Source organism: Colias croceus, chromosome 4 (genome assembly GCF_905220415.1).
Source record: "Colias croceus chromosome 4, ilColCroc2.1".
Classification (NCBI taxonomy): Eukaryota; Metazoa; Arthropoda; class Insecta; order Lepidoptera; family Pieridae; genus Colias; species Colias croceus.
In genome coordinates this window covers 6,857,615-6,880,576 of record NC_059540.1, presented here as the reverse complement: position 1 = coordinate 6,880,576, position 22,962 = coordinate 6,857,615, and the positions used below count along the sequence as shown (strand labels likewise).

The 22,962-nt window shown below is 35.4% G+C and overlaps 1 protein-coding gene across 1 annotated transcript in view; it reads left to right on the top strand.

Moving 5' to 3' along the window:
• LOC123690972 overlaps positions 1-22,962 on the top strand; it is a 101,207-nt gene that overhangs the window by 7,763 nt on the left and 70,482 nt on the right. Inside the window, exons 2-25 of the mRNA XM_045635133.1 lie at positions 5,426-5,487; positions 5,943-6,144; positions 6,449-6,553; positions 6,925-7,041; positions 7,355-7,486; positions 7,722-7,837; positions 8,140-8,389; positions 8,822-9,087; positions 9,161-9,893; positions 9,991-11,163; positions 11,275-11,484; positions 11,569-11,862; positions 11,968-14,964; positions 15,285-15,950; positions 16,038-16,748; positions 16,833-17,024; positions 17,104-17,286; positions 17,506-17,637; positions 17,794-18,514; positions 18,607-18,782; positions 18,890-19,801; positions 19,879-20,016; positions 20,797-21,570; positions 22,362-22,505. Of these exons, the coding sequence (XP_045491089.1) occupies positions 5,431-5,487; positions 5,943-6,144; positions 6,449-6,553; positions 6,925-7,041; positions 7,355-7,486; positions 7,722-7,837; positions 8,140-8,389; positions 8,822-9,087; positions 9,161-9,893; positions 9,991-11,163; positions 11,275-11,484; positions 11,569-11,862; positions 11,968-14,964; positions 15,285-15,950; positions 16,038-16,748; positions 16,833-17,024; positions 17,104-17,286; positions 17,506-17,637; positions 17,794-18,514; positions 18,607-18,782; positions 18,890-19,801; positions 19,879-20,016; positions 20,797-21,570; positions 22,362-22,505 (11,401 nt within the window). The 5' untranslated portion in view covers positions 5,426-5,430. The remainder of the gene's footprint in view (positions 1-5,425; positions 5,488-5,942; positions 6,145-6,448; positions 6,554-6,924; positions 7,042-7,354; positions 7,487-7,721; positions 7,838-8,139; positions 8,390-8,821; positions 9,088-9,160; positions 9,894-9,990; positions 11,164-11,274; positions 11,485-11,568; positions 11,863-11,967; positions 14,965-15,284; positions 15,951-16,037; positions 16,749-16,832; positions 17,025-17,103; positions 17,287-17,505; positions 17,638-17,793; positions 18,515-18,606; positions 18,783-18,889; positions 19,802-19,878; positions 20,017-20,796; positions 21,571-22,361; positions 22,506-22,962) is intronic.

Genomic DNA, 22,962 nt, shown 5'->3' with positions numbered 1-22,962 from the left:
GTCTCAACTGCTTGAAGCGGTCCGTGTACGGCCGCCCTTACTCATATTCAACCCATTTTAACAGAGGTCATCAAGTTTGATGCTAGGATATCACTATTAAAAACAACAACAACCAACATTTATAAAAACCGGTGTACATATTGAAACAGAAAAATTTTTTAAGAACTAGGTAGCGTTAAAATATAATGAATAACTAGTTCTGTTGACGAAATGAGCCACCACATAACTTCTAAAACTTACAAAATTTGCTTTTATAAAAAGGTCACCGATTTTATAGATATTGTAATAAATTAAAAATCTATTAATTATTATTGCAAGTAGGTATGAAATAAGATTTTTTCTATCCTTATCTAAACAAACTTATAAGATTTACATTTTCAGTTTAAAATTCACGCGAAGCAGTCATAAAGAGGAAACGGTAGATTTACTAATTACGTTATTCTTAAATTGTTTATCGTTACGTATTAACTACAATTGCATTGTTAATCTTATCTAATAATATATGTATTGTTATATTATAATAGCTCTTTTGGGTATTAACTGAATTATTCTATAATGTAGGTATATTATGTATGAAATTAATAGCAGATATTAAACAACAGTGATATTATCGTAATCAATTACTTAGATGGGATAGGCGACTGCGAACCAGTTTTATGTCATTTACATATAACCGAGACTGCTTGTATCACTACTAATAATTTTAGTGTAAATTCTTAGCAGATTGATGTTTTACTCTTCCAAAATTTATTTTTAAATTTTTTCTGTATAATTTTCTTGAAATAACTTTTTGATATTTTCTCCAAAGGGACGAAGGTTGCCAAAAATATTTCTGAATTCGTAGAGTAGGAGTAGTGGGATGATAGAGTAATTATTCAGGTACTTTGGAATTGTCACTAATATCATAAATAATGGTTCATAATATGATTTCAATGTATACTAAGAAACATTAATTATTGTAATATAGGCCACGTGTTATCATAATAGGTACGTATTCGTATTTTTTTAATTGGAAGACCACTGAGTCTATAAACACAGTAGCGCTACTTAAGCGACATTTATTGTTGTGGTACATGTAAGTACCTAGTTTCTAAACGCCATTCATACATATCAGAGATAACGAACCTTACCAAGCAACTAAAATAGGATCAAAAAGCGTATGGAAAAAACACCTTCATCTTTAATTGTAAAAGCATAATGACATAAAATTTAATCTATTGCTTTTATTTTTGCATATCAATTGATTCGTCTTTTTAACTAGGTATATTTTTATACAAATTACAAGCTTTGGGTAGCGAAGAATTGTTTCTCAAGACAGAGAAACTAGTATGTACCTATAGTGCTATTGTTTGCAGCCCACTTTCCGTACAAACGGTTTGCAAGCGAATTACTTGAGACGTGAAAGTGAATGGCGCAAGCAAGCTCATACGCAGACGGACGTTTTACAGACGCATTTTACACTTCATTTGTTAAATATTTACAAATACCGGTGTCCCCATTGTTGCCTTTGAAGACAAATATCAATGATATAGATAAGTACTTAAACGGAATGACACATATGGGCAGGAACACGTAAGCTTATTTTATAAATTTCTACTACATTTTGCACAGAATATGATGTGTTACATTTATCTAAGATAAAACCATTTAATATTATTATGCACAAATATAAGTTCTTCCCTAAATTAAGTAAGGATAATAATATTAGCGAGCTATAAATACATACTTAGGATAGGTCTTAGCATCTGTGAACATTCATCCATTCATTATCATTTTAATAAGTAGGTAAAGATTATACATTTTATCCATACAATGTACCGTACATTCATATGAACCTACATAATACATATAACATTTACCTGTTACCTTAGTTATCATGTGATTCTGTGTAAGGATATTTTTTAATATAGGTACCTCCCTACCGTTTTAACTTTTAAAATTTTGACAGTTACAATAAGGTTTATTATCTGTGGTTATTATTCTAATCAACATGGAGACAAATCCAAGAAACCAAAATAATTTGTATCTGTTCACCGGTTTTCAATTTATGAGTATTGCTCGTTGCTAGCATGATGCGTTACTTTTTAACCGACTTCAAAAAAAGGAGGAGGTTATCAATTCGGCCGGTATGTTTTTTTTTTAATGTATGTACACCGATTACTCCGAGGTTTCTGAACCGATTTAAGTTATTCTTTTTTTGTTCGATGCGGGATGGTGTCGAATTGGTCCCATAAAAATTTTATTTCGATAGGCCCAGTAGTTTTTATTTTATGGGCATTTTTGCAAGTGCAAGTTTGTAGTCGGTTGTTTTTAACGCAGTTATCACTTGTTTCCGATGCCGTCAGAGGTTGTTACTTGTTAGTACACGGAAAGACGATTAGGTATCAACTTAAACAAGTATGTAACTAAATTGGCACTTGCGTGAAAATTTAACGGATGAAAAAAGAATTAATTGGTAATTCCGTACCTTGACGTGTGTGAGATTTGCAGAGGCTTTGCATAGGTATATTGTTCTAATTTTTTAATTATAAAGCTGAAGAGTTTGTTTGTTTGTTTGTTGTTTGTTTGTTAGAATATATTATGTGGCTTATAATTCCTTCATGTCTTATGTTTGATGTTAAGTACGCTAATCTCAGGAACTACTGGTCCGATTTGAAAAATTATTTCAGTGTTAGATAGATTCATCGAGGAAGGCTATAGGCGATAATTATATCAGCGCAGCTAGTTTAGTATAACGTGGATAATTTAAGAATTTAATTAGTACGATTATTTTCGATGATGTGCTTTAAACGATAATAGCTATTTATTGCAACTAGATTGATTTCAGCTAATATCAAAGCAATAACTGATGAAGTGTTTCATTCAGGAACATTTGTACTGGGACGTATTAAAAGCAGTCCTAAAGTACATAAGTAGGTACTTTAAGTTAAAAAAATATGCTTTAGGAAAAAAAGCTCTTTACAAGTATTATTACGCACGCATGAGAATATCTTGTAGTGTATATTAATTAGCTGAATTGTGTATATAGATATTTATATGTTCTATAAACATATTGATACGTTTAAATTCTATGCAGGTATGATGATTTAAAAACTAGTCAAGCATACAGTTTATTATAATATTGTTGGGAACTTAGTTAACTTGCTTGCTCTGATATTAAATACAAGCAAATAATGCTTACTATTCATAATTAGGCTTAGAGATGGAAGAAAGAGGAAGTAGACGAAAGGAAAGTATTAGAAATTTTGTATGAACATGTTTTGTTGCAAAAAAGAACTAACGTATATTTTTTCTCGCGTGGTAGTTATCTGATTAAGAATAAGGCAATCCGTATCCTTACGTCTGAATGAAGCAACTTTCCAAAATCAAAACATGAGTAATATGATAAAGTTGCAAAAAAAACTAATGTCAATTATTGCTCGCGTGGTAATTTTAAAACACATTTCGAAAATGAAAACATCACTCATATTGTGGTAATATTATAGATATGATATTTTAATTTAAGTTTTAAAATTCTTAAATTAAATAGACGTGTACGAGCGGGTACAGTTGAAAATACTTTTCAATTATATCGAGTTTGAAAAATAACTAAAGAATAAAACGATCAAATGTGTGGCATTGTACATATATAGCAAAAACGTTTAAGTTGTAAGGCAATATTAATATTTTCGCTGGAAAATAAATAAATCGTTTGTCACGACTAGCTTATGTCAAGGTTTGACACACGGCACATGTGGGTAAATAGGTAATAAATTAATTATTCATTCGTGGTTTTATTTCATAGTTTTATTTTAAAACATAATGGCTTGACTTTGAAGATACATAGATTATGTATTTTAAGTATAAAATATTTTAATAAGTTTATCGTAGGTAGTTTGATTGTATTGAATTTTTCCGCCGTACATTATATGCCGTTCACAAGTAAATTTTATTATGTACTAGCTTCCGCCCGCGACTCCGTCCGCGCGGATGTCGGTCTTCTCGTGGATGGTTTATTTATCCATTTTGAGTACCTCTGACAATAACATCTTATAAATATCTATTGGACCCAATTCCCAAATACGGCTAGGCCTATAATAATACGCAACGTGTGTTCGCGGTTCTACGGAACAACGTCTATGGATAAAACTGAAAAATTAAGATTATTTTTTTTCTACGTATTTTTCCAGGATAAAAAGTATTCTATTTTACGCCCAGGATAATAAGGTATAATTATACCAAGTTTCATCGAAATCGAACCGCTAGTTTTCACGTGATGCCTTCACATACAGACAGACAGACAGACAGACAGACAAAAATTTTTTTAATCACATATTTGGGTTTGGTATCGATCCAGTAACACCCCCTGCTATTTATTTTTTCAATATTTTCAATGTACAGAATTGACCCTTCTACAGATTTATTATATGTATAGATATATCACTCTTTCAAGGAATTTTATAACAAACTTGTACATTTAGATTTGTCTCTTTGCTCTATCCGGGTTCTCGGATAAACAAGCTTAATGTAGGTTTCTTGAAAGAATTTCAAAATTATTTCATTCGTTTTGAAGCTTTACACCTGAAACAAACCAACAAATAACTAATTGCTCTTTATAATATAAGCAGACTAGGCCAATTCCAATCATGTGATATCCACAAATAATAATAATCATATTATATTGTATCTATGAAAAATTAAATTATATGACAACGTAACTTAAGTTAATCAACAATAGTAAATAGGGCCTATTAATATTAGTTGTTGTCGTTTCGTATTCATAATAGATATGATAACTTAGCTCTTACAATTACGAGACCTCGCAAATTAACCTTCACCTTTGTCTATGTAAAAAAATACTGTTACTTGCAAGTTTCCGATTGCTTTATCTTTTTTCCAATGTTTGTATTAATCAAGTATAAATCCTATGTGCTTCATTATATTTCTAAAACTAGCTTTCGCCCGCAACTCCGCCCCGCGGAAAAATTAAGATTTATTTTTTCTACGTATTTTTCCGGGATAAAAAGTATCCTATTTTATGCCCAGGATAATAAGGTATAATTATACCAAGTTTCATCGAAATCGGACCGTTAGTTTTCACGTGATGCCTGAACATACAGACAGACAGACAAAAATTTTTTTAATCACATATTTGGGTTTGGTATCGATCCAGTAACACCCCCTGCTATTTATTTTTTCAATATTTTCAATGTACAGAATTGACCCTTCTACAGATTTATTATATGTATAGATTATAATATGATCCATAATGTGAACATCGTGGTGCCTATTTAATAATTATCATATGGCATAGTAAATAATTTATAGAGATCAGAATAAATTTTAGAAAAGTAATTAATTATTAGAAATCTTTATCCAGATACTTTTAAGTTTAAGAGGCTATATGGTTTATAAGATTAATATCATATATTTTGTTTTGTTTCAGAGAAAATGTACATAGGAACCTTGCCGCTTGTGGTTTGGACGCTAATCGTCACAACAACCAATGTAAGTAAATAATTGTACAGTTACAGTTGAACAGCTAGTTTTAGACAGTAGAGTTCGTCTTGGCAATTGTTAATTCAATATAAAAGAAGTAATCTATATTTTTGCATTTTTATTTAATAATAATTTTTGGATTGAAATGTTCTTTTTTGCCCTTGTAGCATAATGCATTACTATAAATACATATATATATTAAAATATGGAAATTATATGAATAATATAAACAATATAAACTGTACACTCTACAGGCACGGGCGTGACTAGCCTTTTGTGCCATGCTGGTGGGAAACGATTTTTTTGTGTTGGTTTCTTTGGTTGCTCTGTCCTTTGGTTGTATATACGCTTATCTTGTCAAAGAATAGTTAGAGTTTTTTTTTAATTGAAATTTCCGTTTGAAGAAAAAAGTTTAATAGCTTTTAGTGTAAGTTTAATTAACTCTATTCTATTTTCCAATACAGGTAGCGACGCAAAGCCAGTATGGAATAGGTTTAGGAATAAAAAGAGAAGTATTTTTCTTAAATTTAGAAGACGGTTACTTTGGCTGTCAAGTTAACGAATCTACACAATTATTGCAATTATACGAATTATCCAAATTATGCGACGGTGTGCCAGATTGTTATAAGGCATCCGATGAATTACGAACAGATTTAAAATGTTCAGGTATGTATTGACAAGACAATGTTTTTAGTAATTGGAATATATCTGTGATTCTTATTAACAGTTTCTTAATTCTAAACTAATTTTAGTTACAAATAAAAAGTTTCATCTTATTAGAAAGCTTCTTTGATTGATTTTTATCAATTTAAAAAACTATACTGATTCGCTTTTCCTTGTATGACTCCTATTTTTGTTTCTTTTTCCCGATATAACCGGGGCAGAAGGAGTTAGTTGTAGAGAGTAAACAAAATTTCTTAAATGGCTCTCACACTATTTTTTTTATATAATCGTTTAATACTTTATTCAGATGATTGTACCAAAGAAGACGGTGCGCGTTGTATAAATGGAGCTTGTCTAAACGGAGTTTGTTACTGTAACGACGGGTTTGGTGGTTGTAACTGTCAAGAACCTGGTAAGTAAATAAAAACTAACCAATACAATTTTTTTTGTTGTTCCAAATGAATAGGGTGTAGTGTGTACTTATGATTTTATTCAGTTATATTAGATGTAGTTCCTAAAACGCATTTGTGAGTTTTAATGCATCGTATGTATCGCGAATGTTATTCCTCACTCACATAATTTTTGATTACGGAATATTTAAGATGGCAATTTCGTAGGTATATTCGAAATTGCAGTAGGTATTCCAAATGTGCTTATTCATTGAAATATTGTAAGGGAATTACTACTATTGTCTATTATGTTAATTAATTAGACCTAATCTTCTTTATAATTAAGAAAAAATGTTGAACAGATACATGGTAATTAATATTTTCTTACTTTCAGATGTAAATGAATGCAAAGACAGACCATGCGACGTATTCGCTCACTGTACAAACACCGTAGGCAGCTTTCAGTGCTCATGTTTCCCAGGTTATGTAGGCGATGGTTTCACTTGTAAAGGTAATAATATTATTTTAAACGTAAATCTAAACCACTTTTAAATTATTAGAACTAAATTATTTAAAGGCTAAAATAATCATATTATCGGTTCACCTAGTTGCACGTTCTGCAGTCACAAACCCCAAAAAATGCAGGTGATTTGAGATTTTGTTTTTTTTTCTGGAGAATTTGTAATATACTTAATTAGTTAATTGTAATTAATTTTTGTTCCATCGAAAATTATCTAAATTTTTCTCTACAAATGTTCTGATTTGATTGAACAGAGATTTCTCAGTAAATTTAAAATTCACTAATATTAATACAACATTGGTAGATATCAACGAATGTGAAGATCCAGCCATAGCATCTAGGTGTGTGGAAAATGCAGAATGTTGCAATCTTCCCGCACATTTCATATGCAAGTGTAACCGAGGCTTCGAGGGCGACGGCGAAGAGGAATGTCGAGGTAAGATAATTAAACTTTAATTATTGAGATGAATTATAAAATTATTTAATATTTTGCTAAATTCTGAGAAATGTTTATCCTGTTTTAAAAAAATATAAAGTATTCCCTTTTGACAGTGTGAATTACGAAGATTTTCTATATCTGTAATTTTGTGTATGTAATAATCAAGAAAATGTGAAAGAAAGTAAGGAATTTAAAATCAACCAAAATATTATAATTATTATGTTTTTTTTAGATATTGATGAATGTAGAAGGCCTGGCGCTTGCGGTGCGAATGCTGTATGCCAAAACTACCCTGGAAACTATACGTGTGCTTGTCAAGCGGGATACACGGGAAATCCATTTGATGGAGTAAGTTTTTTAAAAGTACCACTATGCTCTATATTAGAAACCGCCATACTTTTTTGGTTGTTTCTGTTATTCTATGTACTTAAACTACATTTAAAAATTTACCTTAGTTGGCTTGATTGAGTATTAACGATGCTGTTATTAGCGTTTTGATTATTTGATATTTGGTTCTGAATTAAGTAGTTAAATGCATATTCAAAGTTTTTTCAGAAAGTTGTATTGATTCTGTGTATGTATTGAATTAAATCCAACATAGTCTGATAACAGTATCACATAAAACGTGTAACATGAAATTTCGATTTTAGTGTGTAGACGTGGACGAATGTACGAACAAGGATGCATGTGGCGTTGGAGCAGTATGTCGGAATCTAGCGGGTGGCTACGAGTGCAGCTGTCTACCAGGACATGAAGGAGATCCACGTGTTGGTTGCCACGACCGCGACGCGTGCGCACGCAACCCGTGCGGACGCAACGCCCTGTGCGAAAACCTGCCCGGAAACCACCGCTGCCTCTGCCCAGACGGTTACCAAGGCGACCCCAACGTCCAGTGCGTCGGTGAGTCACAAACCCAATCTCAACATTCTCTGTCCGGTTTTAATGCTTTCTAATCTTTACAACGGCCCAACAAGCCGACCGCCCCGCCGCTGTGACGCGCGGTGGCTCACGCTTCTACTAACTTAACCCTAAACGTTTACCAATAACACTCTTGACGTCGATCTATTTCGGGCTCTCTACGTTTTATGTTTCAGAACTTCTGTTGCGGTACGATCTTTTCGTCTCTCATTTATACAGGTCATACAAATTAGTCATACTCTTCTTCAAATTTAGATCTCATCTTCTTTACCGAGTCATTCTATCCTTGGAAATCTGGGCTCCTGCCATTTCTTCTTCGTAGTGGCTGTCGTCGTTTCTTTGACGTACGTATGTAATTTATGTTTAGACGAAAATGGAACGAAATAATGAGATATGAGTTGTTTGTTAAACCAGACGTGGATGAGTGTAAAAGTAGTGAAGCGGTATGTGGAGCGCACGCTACTTGTACGAATACGTTGGGTAGCTTCGTGTGCACCTGCCTGCCCGACTACACTGGAGACGCGCGCGTGTCGGATGGCTGCCGAGATGTTGACGAATGCAAAATATTAGAACGCCCGTGTGGATCGCACGCGATATGTGAAAATGCTTCTCCTGGATATAACTGTATTTGTCCTCAAGGATATAGAGCTAAGCCAGACGCTCAAGTTGCGTGTGAACAGGTAAAGTAAAATATAAAAAAAAAAATGTTTCTTTTCAACTGTTCAAAATTCCTAACGCTATGTTATATTGCAGATCGATGTAAATACTCTGTGCAAATCTAACTTCGATTGTACAAATAATGCTGAATGCATAGAAGATCAATGTTTTTGCAAAAATGGATTTGAGCCAAAGGGATCGATTTGTACAGATATCGACGAGTGTGTAGACGGATCGACATGTGGAGAGAATGCAGTTTGTATTAACTCTATAGGGAGCTTTTCTTGCCAATGTGCAAGAGGATTTATCGGCTCTCCACCTCAATTGAAATGTCGCGCTCCATGTGAAGATATCAAATGTGGTGAACATTCCTATTGCAAGTCTGATGGAATCGATGCTTATTGTGTATGTGACGATGGCTGGAATTTTGATCCGAACGATATATCTGCCGGTTGTGTGGATATTGATGAGTGTGATACTGCTAATGGAGTACCTTCCCATTGTGGTAGTAATGCAGCCTGCTCTAACACTTTGGGAAGTTTCGTATGCCACTGTCCGGAAGGATTTACTGGTGATGCATTTAAAAATTGCTTTGACATAGATGAATGTGAAACAGATGGAGCTTGTGGTTCTGGAGCAGAATGTTTAAACGAAAAAGGGTCATATAACTGTGTCTGTCCTGAGGGAACGATCGCAGATCCTGATCCTCGTGTAAAATGTTCAGAAATTCTTACATGCAATAATAATGATGATTGTCCCGGAAATGGCCTATGTGATGGAAACAAGAAATGCGTCTGTCCCGAACCCAATGTTGGAAATGAATGTCGTCGTAAGTATTTTGAATATATTTTTAATTTAATAAGATTATGATGTTAATTTTGATAGACCAGAAGCAGTTTTTAATTATCGATAAATCTCTTTTACAGATCCATGTGAAGCTTTGCATTGTGGAAGCAATTCAGAGTGCCTTTTAAATGAACAAACAGCGCAATGCACTTGCCGTAACGGATTTACAGGTGACCCTACATCGCCCAGTGGTTGTTTGGATATAAATGAATGTGAAACAAATCCTTGTGCCAACGGAGCTGTTTGTAAAAATTTACCAGGCCACTTCCAATGCGAATGCCCAAGTCAGTTCAAAGGAGATCCATACATAGAAGGTTGTTTTGTAAGCAAGCAAACCACTGAATGCAGTTCTACGAATCCGTGTCCTCAGGGAGAACAATGCGTGCTACATGATAATGAGAATGTATGCATTTGTAGCCAAGGATTTATGCGAAATTTAGAAACTGGCGTATGTGAAGATATTAATGAATGTACCCAGCATGGACGAATACCTTGTGGATTAAATGCTATTTGTAAAAATTTACCAGGCAGCTATGAATGTAAATGTCCACCTGAATATAGCGGTAATCCATATAATTTGTGTGAATATTGTACCGATATCTCATGTCAATGTCAACCACCATACAAGATTGTTGATGGCAATTGTGTTCTGTCCGGATGCACGAAAGATAAGAAATGTGGAAAAGGAGCTGAATGTATTGTAATATCAGAAACTGTTAGTTATTGCGCTTGTCCTGCTGGATTTGTGCAAACTGCTGCTGGTGCTTGTGAAGATATAAATGAATGTACTTTAGATCAACCAGCTTGTGGATTTGGCGCCGAATGCGTTAATACAGTGGGCTCTTTCATATGTAAATGCCCTCCTGGATATGGAACAGATCCCGTTTCAGGACATTGTAGTTTGAATCAGAAACGATGTATCAGTGATAGCGATTGCTTTGCTAATGAAAAATGTGTTCAACCTGGGAACTGTGTGTGCCCACCACCATTTTATCTAGACATTACCGATGGACAAAAATGTAAAAGCCCTTGCGAGAGGTTCATATGTGGTATAAATGCTAAATGTACTCCAAGTGATCCACCTAGATGTATGTGTATGCCTGGCTTTGAAGGAGACCCGTATACAGGTTGTACGAATAGGAATGAGTGTCATAGTGCTCCATGTGCATATGGTGCAATTTGTAATGATGAGCAAGGTGGTTATAAATGTATTTGTCCACAATCTATGGTTGGAGATCCATACAAAACTGGATGTAAGTATAATATTATATGTCAAAAGATGTTTTATATTCACTTTATATTACAATGTACTATTATGAACTACTTCTACTATTATTTGCTAATTTAAAATAATTATTTTTTAGGTTTCGCTCAGGACGAACCTTCGCAAAAGTTACTGTGCAGCAAAAATAATCAGTGTCCAAATAATCAAGCTTGCCTTAATCGTACTTGTGTCTCACCTTGCCTAAGTGTATCATGTGGGCCAAATGCTTTTTGTGAAGTAGAAAATCATGCAGCTTGGTGTCGCTGCAATCCGGGATATACCAAACCGGAAGGTGGAAAATGTATTTCTGGTAAATATTATATTATTTATTTTAATTATTTATTCTAAAACGTGCCTCAAATGTCATTTCTAATTTTTAATTTCAAATTTTTAGGTTGTGATAACTACTCGTGTGCATCTGGGGCACATTGTATAATCTCTAAAACTGGCCCAACGTGTGTGTGTCCGGAGGGCATGGTGGGGAACCCATTTCCCGGAGGGGTTTGTAGAAGAGACTTATGCGGAGCTGGCATGCCTTGTGAAGAACCCATGTCCTGTGTTGCGGGTAGATGTCGTCAGCGTTGCGAAGATGTGGTCTGTGGCATAGGCGCAAGCTGCAACGAAGAAACTGGGAGATGTGTTTGTAACGCATTCTTTGTTGGAAATCCTGACCTACTGTGTATGCCTCGTAAGTATAATATTAATTCAATTTTATTAAAATGAAAGTTTAATTTTTTTCATTCCATTTTCTATTTGGTGTTTTTCTTTTTCTATATTTTAACCTATTTTTCAGCTGTTGCACCGCCTACTTGTGAACCTGGATGTGCCAATAATGCACATTGTGTTTATGGTCAAACAAACGTTTGCAAATGTGATAAAGGTTACACTGGTAATCCGTATAAGAATTGTCTTCCACGAAGACAGATTACTTGTGCCAAAGCCTCATGTGGAGTGAATGCAGTTTGTCAACAGACTCGATCACATGTGGAATGTCTTTGCCCGCCTGGATATATTGGCAATCCAAATTTACAATGTATTGATATAGACGAATGTAACTCGAGGCCTTGTGGTGAAAACGCAATTTGTATTAATACACCCGGAAGTTTTAGTTGTATTTGCAAAAGTCGATTTATCGGCAATCCATACGAGTTGTGCACACAAGTATCTATTTCGAAATGCATTGATGGTACTGTCTGTACTTGTTCCCATAATAATACGTGTCCAGAAGGATATTTTTGTGAAAAATCGAAATGTATTGACGCTTGTCGTTCTATGATGTGTGGACCTAAAACAATATGCGCAGAAGGAAAATGTGAATGTCTTCCAGGCCATGTCGGAGAGCCTAATGATCTACTAAAAGGTTGCAGCATTGATAAAAATTGTTTAACTGATGGGGATTGCAGAGATACTGAAATATGTTTCCAAATAGGCAAAGATACAAGGAGATGTTTAGATGCTTGCAGTAAATTGCAGTGTGGTCCTAATTCCATTTGCGTCAGTTCTAATCATCACGCCCATTGTATATGTGCAGAGGGTTTTATTGGAAAGCCTAATGACGTTAAAATTGGTTGCCAGCTGCAACAACCTGAACCCAATGAGGTGGAATGTAATGTAGATAGTGATTGTGCAGAGCCACAGATTTGTGTATCAGTGGATGGATCAACTAAAAGATGTCTTGATTTGTGTTCGACTATCATTTGTAGTCCTAATGAAATATGCAAAGTTGTAGATAATAGTGCTCGATGCGATTGCAAGGACGGCTATTTATGGAATCCTTTAAGTTCAATTTGTGAACAGCCAACAACATCAGACTGTAAGAGTAACTTAGATTGTGACAGTGATAAATCTTGTCAAAAAGATATACTAGGCGTTCAAAAATGTTTGGATAATTGTAAAACATTTACATGCCCCCAGAACTCAAAATGTATAACAAAGGATCATAAAAGTCAATGCGAATGCTTAAAAGGTTTTGTTGGAAATCCCAATGATCGAGATGGATGTGCACCTATAGATGAAAATCAATGTTCAAATGATGCTCAATGTAGGGAAAGCGAAGTTTGTAGAAATATTGGCAATTTAAAAAAATGTGTGCCAGCTTGTAACCAAGTAGTTTGCGGACCCAATGCTTTGTGCGTTACTAATAACCATGTGGCACAGTGTCAGTGTCCCGTTGGGCCTTATACTGGGGATCCTAATGACTTAGCCACTGGATGTAAATTAGTTCCATGTGTATACAATATAGATTGCATGCCACATCAATTATGCAATCGAATGACTCATACATGCATTGACGTTTGTCGAGACGATTCCTGTGGTGATAACGCAGTATGTGTTCCTGAAAATCATAAATTTACATGTCGGTGTCCTGTTGGATTCCAGCCGGATCCGATTGCAGAAGTTAATTGTAAAAGAGTTGATATATGCAAACCTAATCCTTGTCACCCAACTGCTTTATGTGAGCCCTCAGGCAGATCGTTTATTTGTAAATGCCCTGAAGGTTTAGTAGGAGACCCGAAGGAAGAAGGATGTAGAACACGGAGTGAATGTCTGAATGGGGACAATGACTGTCCAGCGGATACTGTTTGTGTCAGTGGCCAATGTACTAATCCATGTCAAAATGCTTGTGGCACTAATTCTTTGTGTAGAATTGTTAATAGAAAGGCTGTATGTCTATGTTCCGAAGGCTATGAATTAATAAAAGGAATAAATGCATGTAAGAAGAAGTTAGTGAAATGTGTCAGTGACAATGACTGTGCAGGAGATATTTGTTATAACCAACAATGTTTTGCAGCTTGTAAAAATTCTACTCAATGTGACCATGGAGACATTTGTATTAAAAATTTATGCACAAAACAATGTTCCAAACATACCCAATGCAGTATTGGAGAGGCATGCATTGGAAGTCAATGCTTAATAGGCTGCCGAAATAACGAAGATTGTCCAACCGAAGAAGCTTGTGTAAATAACAAATGTACAAATCCTTGCATTGGTACAAAAATTTGTGGTCCTAATGCTATTTGTTCTAGAAATCAGCATGAAACTATATGTGAGTGCCCCCTTGGATTCGAGGGAACACCCACGGCTCAACAAGGGTGTGTTCGAAAACCAAGTTCATGTTCAAAAACTTTGGATTGTCCACCAGATCACATGTGCATTGCTCATTTATGTCAAGTGCCATGCCAAGTCAATTCTGACTGTGCAATAGGAGAAACTTGTAATGATAACAAATGTCACAAAATTTGTCATTCCAGTAGCAATTGTTTACACGGTGAACACTGTAGCTCTGGATTATGTATTGTTGGCTGTAAAAGTAATTCTGACTGCTTGAATAATCAAATGTGTAGAGAAACAAAATGTCAATGTTTACCTGGCTTTGAAATGACACAGGATGAATGCATAAATATTAATGAATGTATGAAAAATCCATGTCACCCAACAGCACAATGTATAGATGCTATTGGATCTTTTAAATGTGTTTGTCCCAGTGGGGCCATAGGAGATCCATACAAAACTGGTTGTTTGATGCCAAATCAATGTAGACGTGATAATCAGTGTGAGGATTCACTTGTGTGCTTACGTGGAAAATGTACAAATCCTTGTGAAAAAGATGATCCGTGTGGGACGAATGCTCTTTGTGTTGTTAAAAAACACAAAGTTACTTGTTCATGCGAGAAAGGTCACATAGGAAATCCGTTTGACAAAAAAGTCGGATGTTTCAAAGTCGAATGTATTGAGGATTCTGAATGTCCAAACGATAAGTTCTGTCGTCAGGATACTAATAAATGTTCTGGTAAGTTTATTTTAATATTTTTTCAGTGAAACTCATGTAACATCTTACTAATACTATCGTACTTAGTTATCATGAGATTGTATCAAATATTTTCAATTTTAGTCACTTCCATTTTTCTTACATAAAGATCTATAATTAAAGAAATTGATATATAAATGTTTATTAAAGTTATCTTATTACAAAATTTTATTTTTGACGTATGTATTAAGAATTGCAGAAATTGCTTATATAGCTATTAGTTACAATGGTATATATGTATTTATTATATTTAATCATACCAATTTACGTATTTTAACATCTTATTATTTTTTATTTTACAGACCAATGCGATGAAACTGTCTGTCAAGGTGGAAATTGTAAAATCATAAACCATCGTGCATCATGCATGTGTTCACCTGGATTCGAACTTATAAGTAATAGATGTGATGATATCAACGAATGCCTATTACACCCATGCCCATTAAATTCAGTTTGTGAAAATACACCTGGATCATTTATTTGCAATTGTGTGAATGGAACAATACACGATATAAGTACCAATCATTGCAAACGGCCAGGAGACTGTTTTTCTGATGATGACTGTTCTGAAATAACAAAATGTATAGAAAATCAATGTGTTAATCCCTGTGATAAATCACCTTGTGCTGCAAATACAGATTGCTATGTGTCCAAGCACGAACCAGTTTGCGAATGTCAATCGGGAAGTCACGGTGATCCATACAAAGGATGCGTTAAATTTGAATGTATAAAGGATTCTGATTGTCCATCTGAAGAAGCTTGTGTTAATAATAAATGCAGAAATTCATGCAACATCCCACGCGCGTGTGGAAGAAACGCTAATTGTTTATCTAGAAATCATATTGGTCATTGTTACTGTGCTTCTGGATTTACGGGTGATCCTGTATTAGGATGTGTACCAGTTCAATACTGTAGTGATGATAGTAGATGTTCTTCTGGAACTAAATGTATCGACAATTTATGTCTTGGTGAGTAATTATTGAGATAACGGTGTTAATATATGAATGATACATTTTTCTATTGAATGTATTAATTATTATTTTTTTATATTTTAGGTGTCTGCAAAAATTCACGAGACTGCTTAAATGACCAAATCTGTATTAAAGATACTTGCAGACTAATGTGCACTTCAAATAATACGTGTCCCGAATCTTATTATTGTTCAAATAGAATATGTATCAAAGAAATAGAATGTTCAAGTAACGAAGATTGTGCTGATGATGAACAGTGTACTGAAGATAAAAATGGAAAACCTCAATGTATTAAACTTTGTAAAAATCAACCATGCGGAAGAAATGCTATTTGTACTGCTGCTTCTCACAAAACAACTTGCTCTTGTAGAGAAGGATTTTTCGGTGATGCGGTTCAAGGATGTAAAAAGATAGAATGTAATACAGATAATGACTGCTCTAACGACAAATTTTGTGATAAGAATATGTGTAAAATTGCATGCTTAGCGCGAAACCACTGTGGACAAGATACAATATGCTCATCTGAAAATCACCAAGCTGTTTGTTACTGTCAACCCGGTTATACGGGCGACCCATCAAAAAGCTGTAAAAAAATCAACTACTGTGAATCAAATCCTTGTAGCGATGGAGCAGAGTGTAAAAATTCAAGAAGCGGTGCTCTTTGCTCTTGTCCTGAAGGCACAGTAGGAGATCCTTATAAAAAAGGATGTCAAAAAGGATCGGAATGTCGTTTTAATAGAGATTGTCCAACAGTTGCACGCTGCACAATAACCGATGGTATAAGGAAATGCACAGGTAAAAACAATTTCGTCATATATGCATATACAGTGCTCCTTTGCATTTTCATTTATGAATATTGTATTAATTATCTTTTTGTAGATGCCTGTGATAACGTGAAATGTGGGCTGAATACGGATTGTGTAGCTGCTAGACACACGGGACAGTGTAAATGTAAGCCAGGTTTTATCGGTAATCCAGCTAGTGAAAAAGGTTGCCGACCCCAAGAAATCACTTGTACTAAAAAAGAAGATTGTTCCGAAAACCAATACTGCCACAATCAAATTTGCAAAGGTAATTTCAATTATGATTACGATATTTTTTTATTTATACGAAAGTCTACTATATTTAATATCTTTTGATTTATTTCAAGGTCTATGTATCCAAGATGAAGAGTGTGGATCTGCAGAAAAGTGTGTGAATGGACAATGTTTAGATTTATGTAAAATGGAAAAGACTTGTGGCTTAAATGCAATTTGTCGTACTGAAAATCACATCGTTCAATGTAGTTGCCCATACAGATTTACAGGAAATCAAGACGTTGAATGTGTCAGAAGTAAGTATAAGAATTTTAGGAAATATATTTGATATTTCGTTTTATAGCTTTCAAATGCTTTTAAATGAGAAATTTTTAAAGAATAGAAAAAATGCCCGTGGCAAGTAGAAATACTCGAATTTCGCCTCATGATCGATTTTTTTCTATTGTTAAAAATTTATCAATACAATATGATTAAGTATTAAAAACTTAAATATGGTATTTTTTGTACTTCTTTAGTTCCAAGGCTGTGTGGTGGCTCTGGAGAATGTGAAGATAATCATGTATGTCAGGACTCCATGTGCCTACCAAACTGTAACAATGACGAGGACTGTGCTCAAAACGAACGATGTTCTAAAGGAGCTTGTTTGTGTAAGAACTAAATAATGTCATATTATTTTACTTCATCTCTATTGTCATTTTTTATAATAATATCCCTTGAAACATCCAGTAATAAGCTATGAGGTTTTTCCATTATTAAATCGCTTACATAATGCTTTTATTAATTTAATTTCTTATTTATTTTAGTAACTTGCCGTGTGGATAACGATTGTTTCCTTGGGCACATATGTTTAGGAAATAGTTGCCACTATGGTTGTCGGCACGATGACGATTGCGGACCTGATGAATTCTGTAGAAATAATTATTGCCGAAACCCGTGTGCGGAAACCGTTAATCCTTGTGGACCGAACGCCCTGTGTACTGTAGTAGATCGAAAAGCATCTTGTTCTTGCTTCGACGGCCTGATTCCGAATCCGACTCCAAACGTCGGCTGCGTAAGGGCGCCATCACCTACTTGCACAATGCATACCGACTGTGCGTCTGGATGGAGATGTGAGGACGATCGGTGTAGACCTGCCTGTACTCCTGATGGGGCCGACTGTCTACAGGGAGAACGTTGTGATCTAGGCGTATGCCGGTTCGCTTGTAACTCTGATGAGCACTGTTCCGATGGTGAAATATGTGACGGCCGATTCTGTGTTACTGGTTGCAAATCCAACTCGCATTGTTCGACTGATAAAGCGTGTATATCTGGACAATGTGTTAATCCATGCACACAACCGGCTTCGTGTGGAGCCAATGCACTATGTTTAACGAAAGACCATGAACCAGTCTGCAGTTGTCCCAATTCTTTAGCGGGTGACCCGAAAGTAGCTTGTCGTAGAATATCTGTACCTTGTAATAAGGATAAAACTTGCTCTGAAGGCTTCAATTGCTATGGAGACACATGTTATCCCTCCTGTAGAAGGTATTACATTATTTTTAACTTATTAATTAAAAAATTATAAATTGATATTATTTTTTATGTGTTAACTAATTTGTTTCGTTTGTTATTTTTAGTGATGGCGTTTGCATGTCTAATGAAAAATGTATACGCGGCATTTGTAGAGTTGTATGCAATAGTGATGATGTATGTAATGAGGGTCATATTTGTGAAAATAGAATTTGTAAACAGGGATGTCGCCATGATAACGCTTGCAGTGATGATCATTCTTGTATTAATGGACAATGTAAAGGTATGGTAGTATTTAATAGATGATTACAATAATACAATGAAAACAATGATTAAAATTTATATTATATTGAAGTCTGCAATATAATTAAAAATACATTTTATTTCCAGACCCGTGTAAAGAAAACAATAGTTGTGGTATTTGTGCAGATTGCAAAGTAATTAACCACAGAGCTACATGTAGTTGTTCCAGTAATTACACTGGTAATCCTTTGGTAGAATGTAAGAGAAAGCAATTGCAATGCGATGGATTCTGCCCATGCGATGATAGTGGCTATTGTATAGCTTTATGTGACAACAATTCTGATTGCGATTGTGGTGAAAAATGTTACAACGGAGGTTGTAGAGTCATGTGCTCGGCTCGAAATAAATGCCCGCAAAGGCAAATCTGTTCTCAAGAAGTTTGTTTGCCAGGGTGTAACAGTAACAGAGATTGTGGCGAAGATATGATATGCTCCTCAAAACAATGTGTTCCTGTTTGTCGGGAAAATTCTTGCGGAAAAAATGCTGTGTGCATATCAACTCGACACCGCCCTGTGTGCAGTTGTCCAAGTGGATATTCTGGTGATCCTATTAAAGAATGTAAATCCTACGAATGTTCTAATAATGATGACTGTGCTTTAGACGAGGAGTGCAATACAGAGGGTAAATGTAGAAATGTTTGTTTAAACGCATGTGGAATAAATGCAATATGCAGATCTGTAAACAGAAGCCCACAATGTTCTTGCCCTCCGAATTTCATTGGTAATCCGAAACAGGAATGTTCGAAACCTACATCAGGATCCTGTTCAAGAAATCCATGTGGAGTAAACGCTCGTTGTAGAGATATGGATGATGGTAATTATGAGTGTACTTGCCCTCCTGGATGTGCAGGCAATCCTCAGCACCAATGTTTCTGTGGAACTATGGCGCCGTGCGCTAACAAAGTGTGTGGTACAAATGCACAATGTAGAATTGGCCAAAATAGGGAAACCCAATGTTATTGCCCTCGGAACTATCCAAACGGAGATCCAAATATTGAATGTATGTATCATTAAAAAGTAACAAAACAGTTACAAGCGTCGACTTTTGTATTAAAAAAATGTTTTCAATATTTTTAGGTACCCAAGAACGTAGCGTTGTTGATTGTCGAACAACTGGGTGTGGTACTAATGGCGAATGCCTAAGAGAAGGTGCTGAGTTTGTTTGTCGTTGTGTTCCCGGCACGGAAGGTCAAGCTGATATTGAATGTCATACTAGTGAGTAATTTATAAAAACTAATAATCATTCACTTGTAAAAATGCACGACCTATTTGAGGAGTAAATGTTATAATTTTCCATATAAATTTAATATCCCATATCGTCGTGAGAAATATGAACGAAGTTATCATATCAAGGCATAGTTAAATCTAAATAGCTATGAAAAGATGCAAGAAACAATGAAATAACTAATAAGAGAGAGTTTTCACTATGCGCTAAGAGGCAAAGAAGATAGTTTTTAAGCATAATTTGGCATGAGACAAATATCAGCTATTGAGTGCAGTCATTAATTTCATCAACATTAAAAATAAACAAAACTAATTATGGTTTCATTTTACTAGTTATTGGGAATTTTATAAAATGACATTTTTTTTATTTTCACTGCCTCGATGGGTTCAACTCTCTGTTTTTTCATATTCTTTCAAAAATTGTAAGATATTATGTTTTTTGCAAAAGTATACCGAATTATTCTACTTTTGTAATATATGTAAAAAGCTGGTTCCGTGTATAAATATATAATTTAAAAAACACTAGGTCACATTTTAATGATGATATTAGTGGAAGCATTCTCACCATTCGTGCTTGATTACAGTCAGTAACATTTTGTTCGGCTTCATGTACATATCGCTTTATTATAATAATAATATACCTACCGTTATATATTTCTGGTCATAAACTATCAGTTTCAAAAAGCATGCACTGTCTCGTGAGAAAGTTTCCTCTTCGCGGCTGAAGGGACCGCTCTTTCGACTCTGCTTTCTTCTTTCACATCTTCCTAGGTATCGAATGCACGAGCGACAAGGACTGCCCCGTGGACAAGGCGTGCTTGAGCCTGCACTGCGTGGACCCGTGCACGGTGCGCGGCGTGTGCGGCGAGGACGCGTTGTGTGCCTCCGTGCTGCACCGCGCGCACTGCTCGTGCCCGCAGTGCTACGTGGGCGACCCCAGACAGGCCTGTCGGCTGGACCCCACTTGCAAACCGTCCACTGATTTCAATAACACTTTCACGTGCTCCGAAACTAAACCATGTCCACCTAAATTAGCATGCGATCTCGATACAAATATATGTAGAAATCCGTGCCTGGACTATCATAGCTGCCGACCGAATCAAAAGTGTGAAGTTCGCAATCATCAACCGGTGTGCGTTTGTCGAAATGGTTTCGCATTGAACGAAAGAGGCGAATTGACTTGTGCTCCCGAACACGCAGAGTGTACTAGGGATGAACAGTGCCCATCGAATGCGGTCTGTAGAGAAACGAAATGCATGAATCCATGTTTAGCAGCACGAGAACCTATGTGTCCCAAAGGAAAACAATGTGAAGTAGTGGAGCATCGCGTCATGTGCGTGTGCCTCAAAGATTGTCACGCGACAGTATCTATTTGTTTAAGAGACAATGGATGTCCACAAAATTTAGCCTGCCGAGATTTTCAATGTAAAGATCCATGCAAAGATGCATGCGGTGATGCTCCTTGTTCAGTGGAAGATCATCACCCAGTTTGCAAGTTTTGCCCGTATGGATTCATACATGATGAAAAACACGGCTGCATTAAAGGTAAATTGTTCTGAAAACACTAGGATATGAAAGTATTTAGTCATATTATTATCTATTTTAGTCTTTGAATGAGTCTTAATAATTTTTTTCTTCATATTCCAGGAAATATTGATCGTATCTACCCTTCACGCAGTTCTTACCTTTTTTCTTCTTTTCTAGCTTATTTGTATGTCTTTCAGCAAAATAAACTCCTTATGATAAGGTAGTTTTCAGCATGTTATAATTTATGAATGTAAAGAGATTGTTGTATTAACCCTTGGTGTTGGTATGCTTAGAGGACTTTTAATGCAATAATATAAGTAATATTTCTAATGCTTTTGCAAGTATAAACAATGCAGCCCATCTGCCACGAGACAGAGCTTGCAATGTTTTAACATAATGCTTCTAACTGTAAAACTATTATAATTATCTATGTATTATCTTATAGAAAGTATTGTAGATAGCGCCTTCTAGAGTTTGATATACATCTTAAGACTGAGAATGATTTTTTTTTATAAAGAGTGCAGTTGTTTTTGCGTTAAAATTACTGTCTAGTGTTCATAGAGATTGCTCGCCGTGAAATAAAGTCGAACAAAAAAGTGTCATTATTCTGTTTTATTGATCATTCTAAGCAACGTCATATTTACGAAATTAATGCGCAAAACGAATTCATTGCAATACAGTTTCCGTAATAGATACTTATTTTGATGATAATATCTCGTTGTGTCTACGTTAAAGTATTATTATTTCAAGTTAGTATTGAAACAATTATGTTTCGTAAGAGTAGATGCTTATTGTGTATTTCGTCACAGCTTTAGGATGCAGTGCGCATGAGCAATGCGCGTCCGGGCAAGCTTGTATCGAGGGCCGGTGCTCGGACCCGTGCGCCCGGGGCGGCCCGTGCGCGGCCGGACATCACTGCGCGGTTGTTGATCATCAACCTGTTTGTTCCAAAGGTAAATATATAATAAAGAGCGAGTGTGCCAAGCACACGTATTAGAAGTGAAACTACTTCGGCAAGATTCAAAGATACCAAAATCGCCTTACTCCATGACGTGACGGTATTGCCATGACGCGACCTTGAAATTTTACTCTCAACGAACCTAAATAAGTTTCACTTCAATAAAATAAAACTTTCATGACATTTCTCACACACAGCACAATCTGATCCCATACTAAATTTTATGTAAAGCGGAGTTTTCAGATTTTAACTTAATAAATTAAAGCTTAAGCTAAAGTGTCAAAATTGTAACCATACATTTTTAACCTTAGAGCATTAAACCAACCGGAGTGGCCATTGGCAGGCGTTCCCCGCTCGCCAAAGGTTTGAGTACGCGTTACATACCTGTTATATAAAACTAGTTGACGCGCGCCCAACGCCATTTTGCTAATGTCAGTGAACGTGAAAAAACC